The sequence below is a fragment of the Betta splendens genome, chromosome 17 (assembly GCF_900634795.4).
Source record: "Betta splendens chromosome 17, fBetSpl5.4, whole genome shotgun sequence".
Lineage (NCBI taxonomy): Eukaryota > Metazoa > Chordata > Actinopteri > Anabantiformes > Osphronemidae > Betta > Betta splendens.
In genome coordinates, this window is record NC_040897.2 from 7,045,915 (window position 1) to 7,058,319 (window position 12,405).

The window sequence follows — 12,405 nt, forward strand, 5'->3', positions numbered from 1 at the left end:
GATTCATTTTACACACAAGACTTGACCCGGAATGAAAACCAAAGAGTTCAGTCCTCTGAAAAAAATCCATGTGAGCAAACCTGAAACCAAAATATTTTATTCTGAACAAATCACAAACAGGCACTGAGTATATAACAGCATACATGAGCATCATAACAATGGTGTGGCTGTGACTCTGACCTGTTTTACATCTGAGCTGTATCTAAAACAACTGGCATCTCTGTGTAAACGGTGCCTTTCAGTCATTCTTGTCATCCAAATGGGGTTCCACCCTGAAAGAGAAGACCCCCATGGAGTCAGCTAACTGCATACATTATTACATAAAATATATCACTCCACTGCCCCATACCTGCATGAAGTGTTCAAACTGAGGTTTCAGCTTCTTAATTATGGTTTCTGCTTTGCTGAGGCAAGCAAGTCGCTGCTGCGCCTCAAACCCCTTAAAGAAATAAAATGCAAATGAGAAAAACGGTTTTGTTGTTTTTACCGTGCCAAAGTCTGCTGTGTTACCTTTGTGTTTGATAGGTGACCCTGAGACGTGATGTGAGCCTGCACCGAGGACGCAGATGTGGACACAAAGATGTCGCAAGCTGCGCAGTGGAACATTTCCACTTTTGTCATGTGGTCGTTTTCTTGTAGAGCTGCAAGTACAAAAATCAAAGGTTTTAGTGAATAGAAGATAAGAGGCAAGACTCGTTTGTGACAATTTAGCGTCACTTACCTTGAAGAGCACTGTCCTCTATGGCTCGGCTAGACTGACGGCTCTTATACAGCATGACTTCCTTTAGGAATAAGAAACAATCTGAGTCTACAGGTTGAAGCTCAATACAGAGTAACTGCATCGTCGTACCTGTAGAAAAGCTACAGTGAGGTCATCGTAGTCGTTCTGCTGCTGAATATGCTCCAGAGTGTCCCAGTGGCTTTTGCTGTCCAAGTGGTCCTCCAGCTCCTGCCCGTTAGACAACTCAACTTCACAGAGGTCACAGGTGATGGGACTCCTACAGGAAAGCAGACGTTTGTGAAGTTTGCAGGAGTTGCTCCCACGATGCACCGATAATAGAATCTTAACACATTTAGCTTAAGTTCTGTCAAAGTAAAGGTGTGGGAGTGCTTACTCGTCTGCTATAATCGTTTTCTGGCTGTTCCTAGTCACCTCTGTGCCCAGGTTGATACGGTCCTGCCCTGTAGAGCAGCAATATACATACAATAATTGGTTCAATATGTGCACTGGATGTGATTTCAACTGTGTAACTGGGCAAACATCAAAACAGCAGGAGTCTTTAGTTCAGGGACACACCAGCGTACCGGTTTCCTGTTGGTGGTAGCCCCTCTGGGACCTGGGAAGTCTCAATGCGTCGGTCACCTGAGAGGAAAGGAAGGACTACTTTATTCTGACTAACACTATTATCATCATTCAAGATAGGTTCTGTATCCTGATTTAATCTACAACTCAGCAATTTCTGTATTTGTATGTAGAACCCAAACTAAATACCTGTTTCATAATTTCATAATGTGATTATTTTACCGGTGACACCTCCCTCCGGTACTCCATCATCCTCTCCTCTCCGTTGGTCCTCTGTCCTCCATAAGATGTAGGCAGCCGTTGTGCTGAGGCGCCATGAACGCCCCTGTCAGGGCTGCACAGCCTGGACTGCCCTCTGTGCGCCTGAAGTCGGCCTATGTTGTCATACCTCAGTGGTTCAATGGACTCAGTGTTTGGATTGTAAGGCAGTCTATGAGCAGGACTGAAACCTGGATTTTCACAAGGTCTTTTCTCAGACCTGAAGAGTTGGATGTCTTGGTCAGAGCAGTCCCAGCGGCTCTTTTTCTTGCAGCCTCGGTCTTGAGACAAACAGTGCTGCAGCGTGTTGTCCTGTTCAGAGTTGCTCCTATTCATCACCTCGAGCTCGGAGTCCAACAAGGCAGGATGGTAAGGGTCATAAAGATCAACCCTGAGGGAGATGGAGGAGTCGCTGTAAGTGTCCTGGAGGCAGTTTACAGCGATTTAGAGTCAAGTGCCAACGGTACTACCTGCTCTTTTACTCTGTTTGTGGTACAACATGCAAATCACATCATTAGGTCTTCGCATCAGGCAAAAATAAACCCAGATGAACCACACGAAACTTCATGCGTCATGCCAATTTTTACTAAATATTAATTAGGCCCCATAACTTTGTTAAGATTTAGTTAAAATTTAGTAGCAGTGACTTCAAGTAATTATTCCCTCCATGACTTGAGCCTGTGTGCATTTACTGGTCTGCTGGTCTGCTTTAGGCTGTTTAGACCGTGTCTCTTACTGAAATGCTGTGAATGATTTAGACCTCATCGGTCTATAAGTCACAGTGCCAGAGGTTTTGTAAATCTTAGTTGTTCTACCATGTTCTTGATGGACAGATGAATCTTTCCCCTGGCAACCTTCCAAACACACCATACTTGTTCAGTCTTCCTCTTATTGTGCTGTTATGGACTTAGTGAGGTCATTATGGTTTGTGCATACTCTGACCTCCAGTGAATGTGCTGGCACATCCACTCCTGAGAAAATTCTAAAAGTCAATCATCATCATTGTCATTGCAAAATGTTGTTTTGGAAATGTTTAGATTTTATGAGCCTTTCCAGATTCACTGTGTTGCCATGCACCTGAAGGCCCCAGAACAGCAGCGTGAGAAAACATCTGCTTTTACAAAAAGGTCCATAAACATGCTGATGGTTGGTCAAAGGCTTAAAATGAAAAGCTGATGACTAACAGCATAAAACCCAAACTTAACCTCCTAAATTCTTCAGACTCCTGCTGCACTAACAACCTCACCTCTACCCACAAAGTCAGGGCAGTGGTTCTGTTGTATTTTTACATAAAAGTGTTAATGGGTTGCCAACCTTTGCACATGACTAAATACAGGGCGTGAACCTTTGTTAACTTCTTCAGGAATGTTTCCTGGAATCTGTCATGGTTCACCTGAAATAATACATGAAGTCACCAAAGTCATCACAGGACATCAAAGATTAAAGTACACGGAGAACTGTGAGAACAGTCTTGCAGTACATTCAAGGCTTAATAAATTAATTCATCGACTGAAATATACCAAGACAACGTACAATGTTTTTGCAAGGGAGTCAAGAGAGACCTGGCAGGATCCACAAACTGAGTATAGATGGTCCACGTACCCTTTTGAACTGCTCGTGTCCTTGTCGTCAGAGTCGTCATCTCCGTCGACCGGTTTGAACGAGGATTTCCATTTTTTAACAGGAGGCTGGCCTGCAGAGCCCGAAGCATGAAGCCAACTTATACGGACGTACACAACCTATACATGTATAGTTACAACTAAACCCTGTGAGCTAAACATTGAACACAATCCTTCACATCCACAACTTAAAAACAGCTGGAGGCGTTTTGGTTTGTTGAGCGCACAGCTGTATGTTGTGTTGTTGAGTTTAGGATGAATCAACTTCCAACGAGTTATTGTGAGTGTTTTGTATTTGTTATAGCACCTTTTTAAACTAACAAACCTCCCCGTTTCAAAGTGAAGATTCCACTCCAGAAATAAACATGCTGGTGAGTTACGATGAGACTACACGATGAGGTAAGAAGTGCAGCTCGTTGGTCTGTAGGCGTTGGTTGCCTCAGTGACCTCTTACCTGCACGTCTCTGGACCAGCTGAGTCCTAGAAGCCGTGACAAACGTCCTGACGTCGGGTTTCGACGGCTGCCCTTGGATTAGTTTCATGGCTTGTATGAATTCCACGGGAACTCTGTTTCATTCACACGTACCAAAATGAAAACACGCGCAGGGAACGTTGGGCTAGCTGCTCTGCTACTAGCTTAAGCTAACTGGCTGTAAACAGTGGCGTTGACGTCAGCGGCCGCTTACCTTGCAGCCTGCTGCGCTTTGTACGTCGGAGCGGCTCCTCTGGGCGCCGCGGCGGCGCTGAACGGAGCAGGAGTCTGCCGGTTCATCGTCTGATCGCCGGATGGAAGCAGGTAAGTCAGCTTGCGGGCGACGAGACGCTAGTTTCCCTACGGAGAGCCGCTTATTGGACAACTACTCGCAGCGGCCGATAGATGGCAGCATTTCACAACAAGAGACCCCGAGTCTGAACATATGACTTAAAAGTCGTGTTAAAAAAACAACTATTCAATTCTATTTGTTTTATTGTCCAAAACGAGCAGCCACATTTCGAGGTTGGCTGCATCTGTCAGACGTTCATGCTGGGAACTAAACCAGTGAGTAAAGGCAGAAATGCTGATGCGTCTCCTGGGCAGTGGCTTTTGACACATGGCCGCTGGGACACTGGGAACACTGGGAGACAAGCAAAAATAAAACAAACCAGAGTAGAAGAGTTGGCATTGAGTCTTCATAGGACAATAAAACTTCCCACGCTGACTTCTGACTCTACCGGTGAATTTCCCAAAAGGTTTATAGCGTAATTCAGCCATTGAGTTTGGACTGGAAAAAGTAGTACTCTGTGTAGCAGAGTAAATACATGTGTAGATATGTCTGCAGCAGTCTATAGCAGTTGTATGTATATACAGTGCATACAAAGTAACCTGATTTGATAGTGTGTGTGTATATGTATATACATATGTATTTATATATATCTATGTATATATTACATGTCTGTCCTGATACTACTTTCTACTATTTTCAGTCTTCCCTTCTATACTATGTGAAAGTGGCCAAAGCAATTTTTTCCTCTGGGATTAATAAAGTTTTTTGAATTTTGAAGTTATTCAGATGCATCATTGCATTGCAAATGAAATGCATTTGAAAGCAATATCATTGATCAATCAAAAGTGTTTCGTTTTCCTAAGGTAACAGAGAATTGATGACAGAAATTTACTTTTGTGTTGACATTGAGTAAATTGTATGTTGCACCCTGTGTGTTACTCAATACGAAAGAGAAACAATGTCAACCATCTAAAATGGTTTAAGATTTGTTTAATTAGTTATAAGAATATTAAGATTTTAGGATGAATGTTGATGTTCAGGGAAGCAAAAAAATCTGAATTATGTAACAGTAACAACACAACAGCTCTAAATATGAGCATTTGTTGTTTTCACCTGTAGTATTAATCATTATCAGCCATGGATATAAAATCAAATCTTTATTGTGTCGTAACGTCTTTAACTTTAAGCATAGGATACAAACAGGCCTACACATTAATCCGCTAGGAAGAACAAAGGCAGACTCAACATTACGTGACTCACACATAGGACACACATCTGCATATAGCACATCATTCATAAAAAATGATGGTCAAAAGACTTCCCTTTTTCAGTTCGCTAATATCTTAAAGAGGACATTCAATGATCATTAAATCTTTAGTTCTGCGAATGTGCAAATGAATCATTATAGGCTTTCTCATACAATCTCTGGCATCTGTGGTTTTCTGTTCTCCACCTGAGATTCACAATCTGAACTCATTTTGTTAGCTACAAAAACATAAAAGGACAATAAACGTTAGGATTCTAACAAGAAAATGTCATTCCATAAAAATTTAAACGTTTAAAATGAAATGTTTATATTTGGCCTTAGTTTAAGCCCCCACTGTAAAAAATAGCAGCAGTTAAGGCAGAAGATTGTTTCCCATGGTTTTACCTGAGTACCTACAAACAACAACGTCAAAACTACAGACTGAGCAATCAAGGTTTGGTCTGGAGATTATTACATCAAAAAAATAGTTATTCAGTGTTTTTTCTACCTAAAGAAATAAAAATGCGGAGCAAAATAAAATAAAATATCTGCTGATTTAGATACATACTCGAGTAACGCGATCTGATACGACACGGCCTACTAAACTAATCAAGAAAATACTATTGTTCTGTCTTTGTGGGTTACACAAAACGTCTCTTTTCTTTTATACACCTTGGTCTTTACTGTCTCTGAATTATAAGCCACTTGAAAAGGGCGCGCTGGTGTCACGGCTGATGCTCTCCTTCACTTCCACAGGCAGTGTGTCAAAGAGGTGGTCTTCCACAACCAGGCCGACCCTCCGCAGCAGGCGGCAGCTTCCGAGCTGGATGGGCAGTCGGTCCAGACAGTTTCCCTTCAGCTCCAGCTGCGTGAGCTGGACCAGCTGACCCACAGCTTCTGGCAGCACAGTGAGGGCGTTGTGGCCCAGACACAGGACCCTGAGCTTGCTGCATCTGAACAGAGACTTGGGCAGCACCTCCAGCTTGTTGGAGTTTATAGCCAGGTGCTGCAGGTTCTGGAGGAACCCGACATCCGGAGGGAGCACTGTGATGGAGTTGTGGCTCACGTCCAGATGCCGCAGCTTAGGCAGCATGAAGAGGGCTACGGGGAGCGCCTCCAGTTTGTTGTGCGAGAGCTGCAGAGTCTCCAGGGACTTGACCTGACCGATGGAGGATGAGATGGCGGTGATGTTGTTGTGCCACAGCTTGAGGCACGTCAGCCTCCTGAGGTGCTGGAGGCTGATGATCTCCTCTATGGTTCGGATGTGGTTAGATTTCAGGTCGAGCTCCTGTAGGTTGGTCAGGCTGAAGATGGCGTGGGGGATCCGCTCCAGTTCGCAGTTGTGCAGCTCCAGGTCGATGAGATTTGTCATCTTCTTCAAACTGTTTAGTACCATCAATTTCGTACCGTCATTGTGCACCACTAACTTAATCAAATGCGGTGAAAGATCTGTGATGCTTGTCGGTATTTTAGTGAGGTTGCTCTTCAGGTGTAATGTCTTTAAATGCTTCAAGTCTCGCATGGACTCGAGGCCGATCATTTTGTTGTTCTCCGAGTTTAAGTTGCCAATTAGGTTAAGCTCCCTCAAATTCCTCAGCAAGTACACCCAGGTCGGGATCTCAGCCACATCGGTGAACTTCACATGAAGGCAGCGAAGGTGGTCGCGTAGGAACGCGAAGCCGGTCTGCTCCACTTTGGCAGGACAGTGGCAGAGGTGCAGCTCCTGCAGGCTCGTCATCTGGGAGACCTTCGCGGAGAACCTCACCTCGGGGATCAGCTCCAGTTTGAGCACCTCCAAATCCATGAGGTCGAACACCGCATTCGGAAGCCCGGAGAGCATGAAAAGGTGCAGCTCCTGCTGGTCCTGCGCGTTACGGCTCACCAGCTGCCTCAGTTTCTCAAAGGTCCACTCGTGGTTGAGGCTAATCTCCCTCAGCTTGTTCTCACTGACCTCGGACAAGAAGACGCCGAAGCGCTTGGAGTAGAGCTGATCGTACTGATCAACCATGTGCAAGAGAAAGGCGAAGTCGTTTTTGACATCGGGAATGTCGCTGAAGCTGCTTTCCTCCCTCACCTTTTCGAAGGAGTACTCCTTCAGAGAGCGCCGGAACACCCAGTAGAGAGCGTACAGGCAAGTCATCCCGTAGATCAGGATTAAAGCCATGTAGGTGACGAGCAGCTTGTTGAGCATGAAAGCCATGTTGTGGGTGCAGAAGAACTTGGAGTATCCCGTTAGCTGCGCCACGTCGGGTTTGCAGTTGTGCGTGAATTTAATTTCAGCCAAAAAGGTCGAAGTGTAGCACAGGATCAGAATGAACTTGACAGTTTTGACAATGGTCTGGGCGACGTAGAGCTTGTAGATGAAATCGCTGTCTTCCACGTGAACTCGGAACTTCCTCACTTTCTCGAACAAGGCCTTGGCCTGCTCCCCGTCCTTCTTATCCAGGATCGTCATCCCGCTCGGGACCTCCGCCACGGGCTTATCCGCGGAGAACGCCACCCCCAGCATGGGGGTGGTGGAGGTGACGCTGGCGTTCTCATCCCTCCCCTCCAGCGATACCTGCTTCTGTGCCGCCGAGGTGCCGGTGAACCGCTGCTTGTTCTCCTCCGAGTTCTCACAAGCCGTTTCAGACAAAGCCTTCGTAGTCCACGGAGACTCAAAACATCTGCCCAGGATGGACACGAAGTGCTCGATCTTGGAGCTTGTTTTGGGGTATTTGAACCAGAAATTGCTACTGACCATGAGAACAATCGTGTGGATGAGACTAAGGTATGGAAAGTACTTGGAGTACCAGGGCAAGGCAACATGGTAGCATATTTGGTTGACAAAGACATATTGTTGGAAGTCCAGATTGGTCTTGACCCCGGTCGGTTGAGGCTGGTTGACATATTTCTCTGCCACCTCAGCAGTTTGCTTCTGACTGACGTGGATTTGGTGGGCAGCTTCGTCCGTTAGGTCCTCGGTGACCAGCGGGGCGGACGCCAGCACCGGGGCGCTGGTGGCTGCAGGCGGGGCTGCGTCCGGCGAGCTCCAGTGAGGGAACGAGCCGAGCTTCGTTGCCGAGGCGTCCGCCTTGTCCTCCAGGTAGGGAAGACAGGCCACCTGGTCCTTGGTGATCTGCATGGTCATGGCAAATATGGCCAACATGAGCATGACCAGCCCCAGGTAGTCCATGAAGACGTCCCACCACGGCTTCAGGATGCGGTACGTCGGCTGAATGTCGTTCAAAGACGCAACCTCAGTGAGAGTGAACATGGCTGCAAGTAAATGGGAGAGAGTCAGTCAATGGATCGTTTCAGGATTCATGATTAAACTAATCCTTAAAACGCCCTGTTTTATGTTCCAGAGCTCGGAGTAGAATGTGTTCGGTGCTTTTGGAATGAATAATGTCTCAGAAAACAATGAAGGGGAGAAAGGCCAACATGTATCCCCAGACCACACAACCTAGAAACCAGGAAGTTCAGCATTTCTGGTCCAAACCCATCGCGCGCTGCCAAAAGCGAGGCTCCGTGTCACAGCGGTCGCCAAAGCTGGAGTAATACATTGTACCTCGGGCTTTGAAAGGTATGACGTGTGACTGTGAAGGCACCGCTGTGTGTCAGCGTGCTCCGCCGATTTATCATAGCGTGCAGAATTCACTCCTCACTTCCTCTCGCTGCTCAGTCCAGTTTCAGTCAGCCTCGGTCACGTTTTAATGATGTCTGTGCCGCAGCCGGACTCGCCACAGCAGGTTTGTACTGGAACAGTGCACATTCCTTTGATGTGAGCCCAGTTCCACCAGTTGTCCTGACCCACCGAGACGTTTGGCATCCATGTGTTTCATGTAGCGCACCGCCGCCTTCCCCTAATTTACTACATGTAGCCATTTAGAAGTGAGCCATGAATAGTATTTTCACATACAGTAGATAATTGGCACTCGTGTGTTAGAGAAACTCTGAGAGACTCTGATTTCAAACCTTTAACAGTTTTACAAATGCATTTTATATTAGAACAGACATTTTAGTGCTTCTGGCGATAAATCCAAATCATGTGAACAATCAACATCACAGAGAATCAAGACTGTGGCACTGAAGGTCTTCACGCACACTTTTGATCCCGAACTAATACGTGTGATGCAATAAATCTGCACTTTGGCCCAGCGTTAGTGAAGCCTTCATGCATAGGCCACATCCAGTGATCACTAAGGATTACTCACACAGCAGTTACACATCTGTCCATATTTTCAAATTCACAATCACAGACAACAGATCATCACAAAAGAAGGACAGTTCCATTTGCTTTCAGGCTCCTGTTAATGTGTCTAATGACTCTGTGTCATTGCCACCGGGGACGCTTGAATATAACAGAGCCATCATTCATGTTATTTAGCAGCTGTGCCTGTTCCTCTGTGGCAGTCAGACTGTCTGCCATGAAGATAACCTTTACAGTCAGCTAAATGTGATCGGTTTGGTAGGCAGTGTTGGAAATGGTGGGGGGGGGGGGGGTGCTTATTTGCTTGTAGCCAAAGTCCCAAATCCCACTGTTGATCAAGTTTGTTGTATTGCATGCAGATATGTATCTAAATCAGATATGGATATAGACAGGTGGTTCCAATTTATGACGCTGGATATATATTTTGGACACAACATCACATGACTTAATACACTGTGGTTGTTTAGGCTGACATTTGGACCAAACACACAAACTGTGGCTCTACTGGTCTCAGTAGTGTTGTAATGTGTACAGAAGCCTGTGGCGGCCAGCCAGTGCAATAAAGGAGCAGTTCACCTAGAACCTTGGTGTGGCAGTATTTGAAACACAAGTGACCCGGTGATGACAAATTAATTTGTGCACACACACACACAGAAATAGTGTGTGTGGTCACGGTTCAGGTGGGGGAAGAGTGGGGAACGGTGCCACAGGCCGGGGGCCGAGGACAACACTGCCCTTTGTATAACAATAGGCAAAGTTGTGTGACAGTTTCAACCGGTCTCTGTGGGAACAAGCAGCCCAGTTAAAAAAGAATAGGCTAAAATAACCTCCACCACGTGGTGGTGACAGGAGGCATTAATCCCGCTAAGGTGATCTAAGTTTAGTGATGTCCAGCGTGGGTTAACTTCAGGTACAGGTGAGCGGCACAGATCGGCCCGTGGGAAACACCGGCTTTGTCCAGTTCGGCGTGGAAACGTTGGGGGTTCACGCACTAAGTCCTGGATTTTGGTCAGGTGACTTGTTGAAAAGCGTGAAACTCAAGATGAGCTTTTGTTAAACATTCACACCAGGTAACATTCACCCCCACCACCCCTCCGGGAACCATTAGTCCGTCGCTCATGCGCAAAGAGGCGAGTGAAGTTGGTTTCTGAATGCCCTGGATTAAAAAAAAATGGCACATGGAAAGTGAAAACACGTCGTAAGAATTATACTTACTTTCTGCGCGGCGTTATCTGAGTCCGATTTGCCCTTCGTCCGCCCGGGCGCCACTTTTCGCCGCGCTCCTCAGGTGCGTCTCTAACCTAAATTCTCAGCCCCGTTAAAAACTGCGAGAATGACGATGGTGCGAAAAACAAAGCTGCGAACAAGGCGAAGTCCCGGCGGAGCTGCGTGTCGCCCGCCCGCCCGCCTCACGCCCGAACCCCTCACGCGCTAGACGACACATGCAGGTACACCTCCGGCGAAGTGAATGCCTGGAGAACAGGCGGATCCAACATGGAGCCGCGCGGACCGCTGCCGTGGGCGCTACGGACGCTTCGCACTGGAGGATGACACCTCCTTGCTGCGTTCACGGCGTGCGGGAAACGCGACGCGCAGTCAACAGCTGTCCTGAGACGAACCGAGGGGGTTTCTCGTGGCCTGCGTCCGCTTCCGCCGACATTACGCGTTAATAGCGTTACGCGACAGCGCCTTTGAATGCGAAAGCGACCGCTCGTAATGTTACGCCTGCTGCTATTGCTGCTGCATCAGCAGGTTCACGGGGCTCTACAATGCTTTCATTTAGTCCGCAAACTTCCCAGTGTCTTCGCTGTAGTTGTAGAAATAGGCTACTCTGATCTTCAACCCAAGCAAACTTGCACACAGTGTAAATAGTATACAAATAAGAGTCATATGTCTAAAAGCTCTACACATATTTATATTGATTTTAGATATTCATGTGTATCACTAATATAAAGGCTGGTAAGTGTCAAGAATATTTATGTATGTTATTTATTTATTTATTTATTTACATTTATGTAGGTATGTTAGGAGTTTATAGGCAAACTGAAGAAAACTATAGACAGATTGCTTTAAACACACGCTAACACGTTCTCATTTCCAGCATAAAGTAAACGATGACGAAAACACAAAAAAGAGGAAAAAAGTCTGGTCTCTTTCCAGTGTGGCATGAAGCAAGTGCGAACTTCCTTGTTTCTATTTCCATTTCAGAATCGACAAATACTTTTGGGAGTTCATGGAAATATATATTTTTGCCACAACACATGTCTGACATGCAGGCAGTTACACTAAGCTCCTATAATCTGCGCTACTGTCTAGATACATGTCGAAATGGTATAAAAAAACTCAACCGTCAATAGGACCCTGAGCACTGAAGTCAAGCGTGACCTCCAGCTCCTGCTTGATTCGGCTGAAGATGTACTCGGTGGAGGAAGTGTTTCCTCAATGCAACCGATACAGGTTCCAACCGGTCCTGGGCTGTTAGGTGCCTGCCGCCTCTCCCTCTGCCCTTGTACTTTGAGAGAGAGGGGGAAAAAAACACGAGACAAAAAGCGCTCACCGAGGCATGTGTGAAAGTTGGCCAGGGCACATACACTATCAAATGTGAAGGTGGGACCTGATCATGCATAAACGCATGCAAACGGATTATGCTCATAATTCATTTTGACTGTGTTGTTCAGGCGCTCCACAGGAGCTAAAATAGATATAGTGCACTATATCAGATTCCTGTTTTTGCAGGTTGAACTTAATGTTTTCTCAGAATTGAATGAGTCAGTCCACGTTCACTGAGTTTATAGAGGAGACCTGCAGAATCTCAAACAAGTGCACAATGGGCAGGTAGGTAGTAGATACAATAAAGGGAATGAACCTTAGATGTTGTAATGTGTCGGTCTGTTGTCACAGGTGGCAGAGAGAGCAGTGGTTAGACAATATGAGGTTTCCTGTCTGTGGGGTAAATGGGCCAATGGCTCTCACACTCCCACAATCGTACAGTAGAATAGTTTTCATTGTATCCAGGTTTTGTC

The 12,405-nt window shown here is 46.1% G+C and overlaps 2 protein-coding genes across 2 annotated transcripts; both read right to left on the reverse strand.

The window, feature by feature from the left end:
• Positions 1-81: 81 nt before the first annotated feature.
• On the reverse strand, positions 82-4,003 carry LOC114844639 (uncharacterized). The gene is made up of 11 exons (XM_029132180.2): positions 3,867-4,003; positions 3,635-3,747; positions 3,164-3,254; positions 1,526-1,952; positions 1,306-1,363; positions 1,116-1,182; positions 851-998; positions 722-782; positions 511-641; positions 350-439; positions 82-272 (listed from the first exon to the last, which is right to left on the reverse strand). Exons 1-11 carry the CDS (start codon positions 3,950-3,952, stop codon positions 252-254), a joined length of 1,293 nt encoding a protein of 430 aa, XP_028988013.1. The 5' UTR covers positions 3,953-4,003; the 3' UTR covers positions 82-251.
• A 1,083-nt stretch (positions 4,004-5,086) lies between these two features.
• On the reverse strand, positions 5,087-11,803 carry lrrc8da (leucine rich repeat containing 8 VRAC subunit Da). The gene is made up of 2 exons (XM_029132173.3): positions 10,598-11,803; positions 5,087-8,448 (listed from the first exon to the last, which is right to left on the reverse strand). The coding sequence occupies exon 2, from the start codon at positions 8,444-8,446 to the stop codon at positions 5,885-5,887; it is 2,562 nt and encodes an 853-aa protein (XP_028988006.1). The 5' UTR covers positions 8,447-8,448; positions 10,598-11,803; the 3' UTR covers positions 5,087-5,884.
• Between the last annotated feature and the right edge of the window lie 602 nt (positions 11,804-12,405).